Consider the following 10696-nt stretch of genomic DNA (forward strand, 5'->3'; position numbering starts at 1 on the left):
AACTTTATGAATCATCACCCCAGTTTACAGGAAAGTCTGTGGAAGTGAAAATAAATAAAGGCCAGAGGTTTTCTCCTCGCATTTCAACAGGTGATTTCTTGTCCAAACTCACAGGCTCATGGATGATGAGGAGCATGTTCTTCACGATACTTGAACATTAAAGTAAAAATGTTGAAGTATATGTCTTCTCAGCCAGAAATAAATATCTGTAATAACATCTTCACTTCCTGTTTACTGGGGGTTTTGGATCAGTAACTCCCACTGTTTGATCTCAGTTCCTCCAGTTAGTCTATAAAGAGTAACTCAACATTGATTTAAAGAAGTTCAGCTGACCAGCATCAAGACCATCAGTGACAGCAGGTCAGTATTCATATTCTGTTTGGTGATATTATAGCTAACTTTAGCATATATTTACTGTGTATAACACGTTTAGCATGTGCAGTAACTTCATTTCAGGGGCATTAACAAAAAAGGCTCGTTTTGACAGACATTACAGGAAAAAAACTGCATTTAATTTTTATATTTTTAAATTAGTCTCTCTGTCATTTGTGCCCTTCTTTCTGGCTCAACATATTTCTGGATGCACAACAGTGTTTCTGCTGCTGATGTGGCTGCCATTCCTGACATAGGATGATTGTCAAAGTTTAAGTAATAAATATTTTATTTTTGTCAAAATTATGAGTTGTCATGATTTTGGTTAATTTATATATTTACTGAAACAATTATATTTTTTAATAAATAAAATGATTCATAAATGAAGTAAAAAACTCAATCCTATCACAAGTTTTCAACCACTAAACAATGAGAAATATACAGATATGTGACAGGGTTGAGTGTGACGCGTTTAGGATTTTTGCTCAAAATGGCCACTGCTCCTCCTTTAGTGTAGAGTAGACCATATATGGCAGCAATGAAATAAGTACATTGTATACGTATGGATTTAAAATAAAATTTTGAAAAATAATACATTTCCATCTTAACTTAATGTGATGGGGTTGAGTTGAATATGCCTCAAAAATATGATTAAAAAGTATGAAACTACTTACCATATTCTGCACCACTGTTAAAAAGACCGAATGGTTGGTGTGATGGGGTTGAGTTCAGACTGAGGGACATCATGTTATACACTGTAAAAAAAAATACTGCCTTAAATTTTTAAGTACAAGTACATTAAACTTGGACATTTAAGTTGTTTCAACTTAAATTACATTAAACTGACTTAAAAATGTTTTGAATCTTGTATAACTTATAAAAAACAGTTGACAATTGTTTAACTTATTTCGATGAGTAAAAGCAATGAAAAATGTTGTCATAACTTATTGATCATTAAAGGGACACTCCACCCATTTGCATTAAGCTTTGCAATGTTAGAAACCCAGTCATACTATTGAATGGTCGTGCAACATTTTCTCATTTTCCCCTGAGACGAGAGAGATCTGTATTTACCTCTTTACACTTCCTCCTACAATGACGCAAAAATCGTCATTTTGCGTCATTGTCGGAGGAAGTGTAAGAGGGGGGGATTTCTGTTGAGACTACAAGCACTAGTTCCCACCCTTTCAAACCCGCCCATAGGGGGTTGGACCTAATGCGCTAACAGACCTATCACAGATCAGTGCCAGTGCGTTTGATTTCACCGGCAGAAACCTGCATGTCCGACCGTCGAGATCGTCCAAAATGTCCGGGATTCGGCTTTGCTTTCTACGATCGCCATTCATTGTTTACATGCACACCTTTTGTTTCATTTTAACTGAATTCATTCCGATTGGTGAATCTGAATGTAGTGTTTACATGAACGCTAAACAAGTGATCGGTTGATGTGCGTTTTACCATTGCTAAGAAAATACCCGCTCCTCCGTGAGAGATAGCCCACGAGACCGGTGCATCTCACAGGCGCCGCTCATCAGTAATCACGCCACCGGCTTTTGCGTTCTACAGTCACCATTCATCATGTTTACTGTGGCGAGCAGGACGAGGCCGCGGAAGAAAGACGCGAGGCCGGTGGCGTGATCGGTTGATGTGCGTTTTACCATTGCTAAGAAAATACCCGCTCCTCCGTGAGAGATACAAGTCTCGTCCTGCTTGCCACAGTAAACATGATGAATGGCGACTGTAGAACGCAAAAGCCGAATCCAGGACATTTTGTGCGATTTGCGATCTCAAAAACCCGGGCACGGAGACTACTAGTAACTTAGCTTAGCTTTATTGTTTACAACTGCTCTCTAACCGGAAGGCGTGGCTTGGGAGTGTCCTCGTAGAGCAGTGAAGCAAGTGCATTCTGGGAGTTGTTGTCTTTCATCCACATGAGCCAAAAATACATTTTCTGGCTTTTCTCAGTCTAGAAAGCTCTAAATTCAAAAATAATTTCACATTTCTTCTACATAAATGACCCAATTTAAATACACATTCATCTTTCCAGAGGTGGATTGTCCCTTTAAGTTATGATGACATATTTTTACATTGCTTTAATTAATTTAAAAAAAATGTATAAGTTATAAAAGCTTCAACACATTTTTAAAGTCTGTTTAATGTAATTTAAGTTGAAATGACTTAAACATCCAAGTTGACAGCAACTTTTCTTTTACAGTGTAGTCTTTTTTTTATTAAAGACACAGTGCACATTTTGTTAAAAAGTACAAATTTAGTGAAGTGCCACAGGGATAAGAAGATAGAAATAAGACATTATTGTATGATAAAAATTATATAAATGCAATAATTATTTTTATTCATTATAATAATGGAAATACCTAATTATTGTGAAACACTTTTAACTGCTGTGCAGTGATTTATCACGATTAATTATATTCAGAATAAAAGTTTGTGTTTACATATTTGTGTGTGTACTGTGTATATTTATTATTGTGTGAATACATGCATGTATAGTCAAACAAACAATTATTCAGACACCAAATTTAGTTTTTTGATATTTTTTTTTTACTAGTGGGTGCAGGACACTGTAGTTAATTTATATAAGTGAGGATAGCAAGGTGTCTGAATATTTTTTGGTTTGGCTATATATTTAAGAAAAAAATGTTATTTATATATAAAATATTTATATTTATATATAATATAAATTATGTATAAATGTACAGTATATACATGCAAATATTTCTTAAATATATACATGCATAGGCCTATGTGTGTATTTATATATACAAAATAATTATACACAGTACACACACATATATTATGAAATCACAAACTTTTATTTTGGATGCAATTAATCGCGCTTAATCGTTGCGGAGCACTACTTTAAACATTTCATTATGGTGAAACACCACTTTAAAAAGTCTGGGGGACTGAAATATTAATATTAAAATATTCACATCCCAGGAATGACTCTTGAAAAACATACATACACACGCTGTCTCCATATTCTGCTTGCAGGAATCAGAAGGCTATAGTAAACGCAAGACGGCATGGACATCTTCAATATTTTGGGATCTGCGGTGCTGGGCGTGGGCGAGTGCGCGGTGGGCGTGGTCAGAGCCGTGGTGGATGTTCCTGTCGGGATCGTGAAGGGAGCCGTTTACAGCACCGCAGAGGCCGGCGGGAAACTCATCAGCTCCGGCTCGGTCGCTGGAGCTGTTGGAAATACTGTGCTTCTGCTGGCGTCTCCAGTGACCGGCGCGGTGGTCGGAGGAACCAAAGAGATTGTCAAGGCGCCAGAAAAAGTTGTGCATGGTGTTGTTAATGGTGTTAAGAGAGTGTTTGACGATTAGGACGTATGAAAGTTGGAAGGGCTCATATTGATACTGCTTAAACAGCGCTGCCTGCTGCCAACGAGAATAAATACAGCCTTGTGTATATTACAAAATGATCTGGGATTTGGACAAAAATGTGAATTAAGAAAAATTAAATATTCAATGGAATCCCAGTTAAAGATAGTTTGATGATGTCTCTACAAATTTCTTAATATTGTAACATTATAAATCAACACATCATTTCACAACTATGCTAACTAAACTTGTAATTTTTTTTTCTCTGGTCCTCCTGTTTTCAGTGTTTGTATACTTGAAAAACGTCACAAAACGTCAGATTCTGTATGCATATTTGTCAATGCTTTCATATATTCATCACAGTCCCTTATAGGGAAGGATTTGCTTTGTGAATTGCCCATGCAAACATATACATTTATATAATTTTTATGAGACATCTTTCTTAAATTGGATTATATTGCATGTCAGTGTTATTGATCAAGCAAAACTTGCTACTTGCCTAGTACAGAATTTAAGTTGCATTTAAATAAAGATTTTAATTTAAATTACAAATGAAGTGTGTTGATTTTTTCTCTCATCCAGTCAATGTGGGTTGGTCCAGTTAACTTAAATAATTGTTACTAAAAATTATTAAAATAATTTCAGTGATTGTTACATAATTGAAAACTGCACTAATACCACATTTTGGAGCTGTGGCCATAGTTGTTCAGACATATAAACAATGAATAAACAAGTAGCCTGCATTATACCAGCTCAGATTTCCCATAAAGTCGTGGACTATTATTGCATTTTTTTTTTTCCATCTCCCCTCCCTGCAGACACACACAATGTTCTGTGGGAATCATACAAGATTACAGGTGTGTGTTTCCCTGGAACAGACTCCTTTTGACCTGATCCTGATTTAACTTAAAGACATCAACAGATCACAAAGATATCAGCAAAACATTCAAAGCAAAACATTTTTAGATGTACACACACACACGCGCACACACACACACACACACACACATTTTACTTAAAAGCTTTGATAAACATTAAAGATACTGTACCTGATTTTTTTTTTTTTCTTCAATTTGGGCAAAATGGTTTAAACCCCAAATAATATATTTTAAAAGCAATCATCTGTGAGAAAAAACAAACAGGCTTTATGATGCCATCTTCTGTTTATTATAGAGGATTGTAATAGAATAGAAACTTGTTCCAGGGACGGAAAGTCTTGGCCAACATGCTCAGGAAAATGGGGGTTGCACATATTGAAACTCAGGGACAAAAATTATAAAATGAGCGAGTACATCATGAATCCATTTTCCAAAGCGTGTTTTTGTCTTCTCCTGATTCACTACGGTATAATACCTAATAAGTGCTTATACTGGGACTACTTTAGACCGGTCGGGTCACACCACTGAGGATTAATCCAGTGCCTGCGTGACTCTATAGACACAAACAGAGAGAAGGAGCTCCGGCTACAATGTTCTTCAGCAAGACGCAGCAGTTCGGTTTATTAACCTCTAGAGCGCCAAAAGTTACGGACTGCAGCTTTAAGTGTTTTGTATTATTTTGGCTGCAAAATATCCCTTTGAAGAACTTATTCACACAACTTACATATTTACAAACATTAAATTGTCTTGTACTGTGACATTTTTTTGCATCTTTAAATATTTTTTTGTTTGTTTAGCTGTAGATGTTTTATTTAAAATAATAGTTACGTTTGGCGTCACCATTACAGTGATCAGTGTTTCTGTGATCTTTAGTTGTGCTGTTTGACTCTTGATATTTTAATGTTCGTTTTACTCTGGCTTCTGCAATTGTGTTTTTCATGGAAAGAAAAGCCAGAGAAAATATGATAAGATGTTGTTGGATACATATTGATGATAAAGACGTAATCATCAATAGTCTCATACCTCCGTGCATCACGCATCATCAGCACGTGTAGACAGATGTCAGTCAGCGAGCACCACAAACAAACAGCAGCCGTCTTTTATAGTTCCTCCTGAACTAAAACAACGAGCTTATGCTGTGTTCACACCATGTCAGAATTATTAATACATAATAAAGAGAGTTTGCCAACCTGACCTTCTTCTGACTTCATTTAGCATCTGAGAGTTTGGGGGAGTGGCCGTTTACTTAAAGGTGCAGTGAGTAATTTCTGAGAAACACTGTTTATATTTGAAATCACCAAAACAAACACCTACCTAAAAGAACCACATCCCTATCTTGATAGCTCCGCCCACCAAATTCACAAACACAGTATGCAGCACAGGCCCCTCCCCCCTCATGAGTGGACACACCCCTTACTGCTGATTGGCTGCAAGTGTCTTTTGGTGCTCGGTGAACTTTCAACAGTGTTTCTCAGAAAGCGCTTACTGCACCTTTAACTGGAACGGCAACAAATATGTTGGAATGCAGTCGATCAGGTGGGTTAACTTCAAATCGAAACTTCATATTTTCCTTCAACTTTCATCAACTCTCTACTTCTTTTCTCTGTAGAATCGCTGTGTGTTGAATTGGGAAATCAGCTTTTATTGATTAATTGACAGATACAGCTAACAGGATAGCATGATACGTGAACACAGATGCAGTCCATAAAGTGTGTGATTGTCGGGGACGGGGATGTGGGAAAAACATGCCTTCTGATCACCTACATCACCAGTGCTTTTCCAAAGGAGCACACCCCCACTGTGTTTGATAATTATTCTGCCGATGAGACTGTCGATGGGAATCCAGTGAAACTGGCACTGTGGGATACATCAGGAGTGGAGGAATACGACAGGCTTCGACCACTTTCTTACTCTCAGACTGATGTGGTTTTGATCTGCTTCTCTCTTGTGGATCCAGACTCGTTTGAGAAGGTACGTGAAAAATGGTTTCCAGAGGTCCGACATTTTTGCCCCAACACTCCGATAATTCTCGTTGGGACTAAACTTGATCTGAGAGATGACAAGGACATCACTGAAAGGCTGGAAAAGATGAAAATGACCCCCATCACTTTCACTGAAGGTCTGGCTATGGCTACAGAAACAGGAGCTGTGAAGTACCTGGAGTGCTCAGCATTAACACAGCGAGGCCTTAAGACGGTGTTTAATGAAGTCATACATGCGGTTCTACATCGGCCCCCAGTGAAAAGAAGAAAGAAAAAGTGTTTAATCCTCTGAACTGACTGAACACACACCAGCTGTAATCTGAGCTCACCTGAAGAAGAAACTATGAAAGGCTGTTCAGGAAATAAAACATACTGTATGTACTGGTTTACAGGTTGAATATGTGCTTGAATGACAAACCCATTGGTTACATTAATTTGATCAAATACACATTGGATACTTTTATACTTTTATTAAAGGGGCTATATGCAACTTTTTCCCCAAAATAAACGTAACAATAGCCTTTTTATTTTACCATTTATGACTCAAACATCTCCTGATGAGCATACTGACACCTTGTCCGCTCACAGTGGGTGCACCTATAAGCCTGTATCCTATTTTTCCTATTTTCTGTCGGGTCGGATTTTTCCCGCGCTGTCTGCGGATGTGACGTCAAGCGCGTTCATGTTAAACGTTTCAGATCACTCTGCCACCACCGCTAGTCAGCAAGTAGCCTACACTCGCAAGCAGTGCAATGGAGAAACTTACTCTTATCAGTGTAAGAGAACACTTATCTCAAACAATATATGTATTTGACTGTTCTTACCTCTGTAAACATAATGTTGACCTCCTTGCAGCAGATGACTTGTGAAGTGTGCACGTACGAGAGCGAGCAGAAAGGAAGAGCAGTTCTGTTTTTTGGCCACAGGTGTCAGTCGCGAGTTTAAATTTCAGAAAAACGCATATAGCCTCTTTAAGTATATTGGTTTGTAAAATGCAAATATGTTCAAATATGTACTGGTGAGGATACATTGGTTTGCTGGAGAGTTAATTGGGTATACAATGCTTTGAGAGATTGTATTGTGTGCACTCAAAAAAAAAAAAAAAAAAAGTCCTCACTTACACTTCCTAGTTGACTTTACTGAATGTCCAGCAACTTAATGTGTTGATACTTGTTCCTGTGCATTGATGATATATGAGCCACAAAGTGTTTCTGAAAGAGAAAGTGTCAAATGATGTTAGAAAATAATAATTTTTGATGAATATATGACATTTTTTGGTGAAAAAAAACTTTACCAACATTATAAGTGAACATGAAGGAACATATTGAAGAAAAGCATAATTGGGGCCCTTTCAATATATATTTTCCTAGCGTTAGTCCCACTCATTTGCAGTGTCCACTTCCCCATAAACACATTGGGTTTGCCACACATTTTACACTGGATACTCTTCCTGATGCAACCCAGCACTCATCAATCCACAAAACCTGCATGTCTTTGGACTGTGTGGGAAACCGGAGCACCCGGAGGAAACCCACGTTAACACTGGGAGAACATGCAAACTCCACACTGAAAGGATTCCTGGCTCGAACCGGAGAACTTCTTGGTGTTAGTCGACAGTGTTTCCTAATGAGCCACTGTGCCGAATATGGGCCCTTTCAATAGACATTAACTAATATTTGCCACTAGATGGAGCCAGAGGTTTCTATTACACATCCGGGCCCAACTAACAGACACGTGTTGAACCTGGACTATATACACGGGGCCCTGATATGTTTGACAGAGATTTAGATGTTGTTGTGTTATTGAAAGTTATAATTGTCACCATTATGGTGATCAGTGTTTACTTTAGTTGGGCAGTTGGCCCTTAATATTTCAACATTGGGTTTTCTCTGGCTGCTGTAAATGTGTTTGTTACGGGACAGGCCACAAATCCATGAGTACATTTTCAGCATCATTACTCCAGATTTAACTGTTGGACAATAATTGAAAATAACCACAACAAAATGCCAGTTTATCTTCCACGTGACTGTAGAGGAATTTCTCATGCAGTAACTGAACCTGTAACTCTTCTTTCATCTCAATTACAAACTGTGTTAAATCCTGAGCTAAAAAAGAGAAGAATGTCAGCATTGATTGTGGATTCAGTTAACATTACTGATAGCTTAATTGCAATTTAAAAGTACATTATATCAGTTTAGATTTCCCATATGAAGTCGTGGACTATTATTGCATTTATTTTTCCATCTCCCCTCCCTGCAGACACGCATGATGTTCTGTGGAGATCAGACAAGATTACAGGTGTGTGTTTCCCTGGAACAGACTCCTTTTGACCTGATCCTGATTTAACTTAAAGATATCAACAGATCACAAAGATATCAGCAAAACATTCAAAGCCATTTTTAGATTCACACACACACACACACACACACACTCTCTCTCTCTCACACACGCACGCATGCATGCATGCACGCATGCACACACACTCTCACACTCTCTCTCTCTCTCTGTCTCTCTCGGTTTTAGAAATTAATTTTACATAAAAGTTTTACTAAAAAATTAGGTTTGTTTTATTGTTTTGACTGTAAAATATACATTTGAAGAAATAATTCACACAAATTACATATTTACATACAGGCATTACATACATCTCATCTGACAAACACCAACATCAGCATCTTCAGATGAGAACAACGTCAAATCCACTTATTAATCTGACTATCTTTGAGGTCAAATCTTTTTTGATAATATTTTATAAATAAATCTTTAAAACTTCAAGTGTTCAAGAGTGATTATTATTTCTTTTTACAAAACAAATTTCAGTAATCTCACGCGTATCTCTTCTAGAGTTTTAGAAGCAATTTGACAAAATACTAAAGTCTGTGAACACAACAGAACATTTCTCATCAAAGAGCAAATGATCTGAGCTGCTATTCATTTTTTAAGGCTCGATACTCTTGAATTATTTATGACTATTTTTACATTTCTAAAATAATTTAGGAGCATGGGTGGCGCTAGGGAGGGGCTAGCAGGTGCTTCAGCACCCCCAAGAAAGACCAAAGCACCCTGATAGCACCCCCAAAAATAATTTCTGGAAGCAATTATATTCAGGCTGTATTCTATGGAAGCCGTGAACCGCATTTTGAAGAAAAAAAAAAAAAAGAAAAAGAAAACTTATCTTGTTATTTCGAGATATTAAGTCGTTATTTTGACATAATATACAACGCATATATCTCATTATTTCGACATAATAACTCGTTATTTCGACATAATAAGGGGACATTCTAATCTATATATTGCCTATAATTGCGCAGCTCCCCCTGTCAATGATCTAGCACCCCCTCAGCACATGCGTTAAAAATTCTCTGGCGATGCCCCTCTTTAGGAGACAAAGTTGATTATTCACACAGTGTCATTCATCATTCCACATAGTTTGCACACAGGAATCGCGCGCATAAGGACGATTTAAATCACATATAAACGCAGGGAGACATTTCATAAAAAAGTGGCGGATGTTCCTGAGCTGATGAATGAAGCTGCTGACGGCATGAAAGATGCAAGTGACAAACTGAACAAAACCATGTCTGGAGGAACCAAGAAGAAGTTCAAGACAACAAGAAAAATTGTGCGGAGCATTGCAGCTGATATTAAAAAAAAGTTTTAGATGACTAACAAAATAGTGCTATTATATTTCAATATAATGTTAACTTTCTCATAAGGTATTTACTAATTTATCATTCTATGTTTCCTTGAATATTTGAATTTTATATAGTTTGTAATTGTTTATTACATATTTTCATATATAATTAAGAGAGCTCCTAGAATAACACATTTGATTGTCATCAAGGGCACGTTCAAGTTCAAAACGGTGCGAAACGTTTTGCTACGGTTTCCAGGTTGAACGTCATGTTTCCTGGAAACGGCGTGCACCGGTGTGTAACGGGGTTTGAGATACGTTTTCTCTTGTTTGGTGGGTGTGTCAGAACTGCAGTCCAATCAGCAGCAACATGTATATAAAGCACGCGGTATTAAAGTGAACTCGCACAATGGGTTCGATGCAGCTCGGTATACACAACAACTGAGGATATTAGACATGTTTGTCGTAAGTTTTATTGTAAAA

At 37.3% G+C, this 10696-nt stretch overlaps 2 protein-coding genes across 2 annotated transcripts; both read left to right on the forward strand.

Annotated features, from left to right (window-relative positions):
* Window positions 1-221: 221 nt before the first annotated feature.
* LOC311078235 (uncharacterized protein) lies at window positions 222-3973 on the forward strand. Its single transcript, XM_084106974.1, has 2 exons — window positions 222-360; window positions 3388-3973. The coding sequence occupies exon 2, from the start codon at window positions 3420-3422 to the stop codon at window positions 3720-3722; it is 303 nt and encodes a 100-aa protein (XP_083963100.1). The 5' UTR covers window positions 222-360; window positions 3388-3419; the 3' UTR covers window positions 3723-3973.
* Window positions 3974-6291: 2318 nt separating this feature from the next.
* On the forward strand, window positions 6292-7663 carry LOC311076075 (ras-related C3 botulinum toxin substrate 1-like). The gene has a single exon (XM_084103952.1). The coding sequence runs from the start codon at window positions 6293-6295 to the stop codon at window positions 6869-6871; it is 579 nt and encodes a 192-aa protein (XP_083960078.1). The 5' UTR covers window position 6292; the 3' UTR covers window positions 6872-7663.
* The last annotated feature ends 3033 nt before the right edge of the window (window positions 7664-10696 follow it).

Source organism: Abramis brama (genome assembly GCF_963993115.1).
Source record: "Abramis brama genome assembly, chromosome: 2".
Lineage (NCBI taxonomy): Eukaryota > Metazoa > Chordata > Actinopteri > Cypriniformes > Leuciscidae > Abramis > Abramis brama.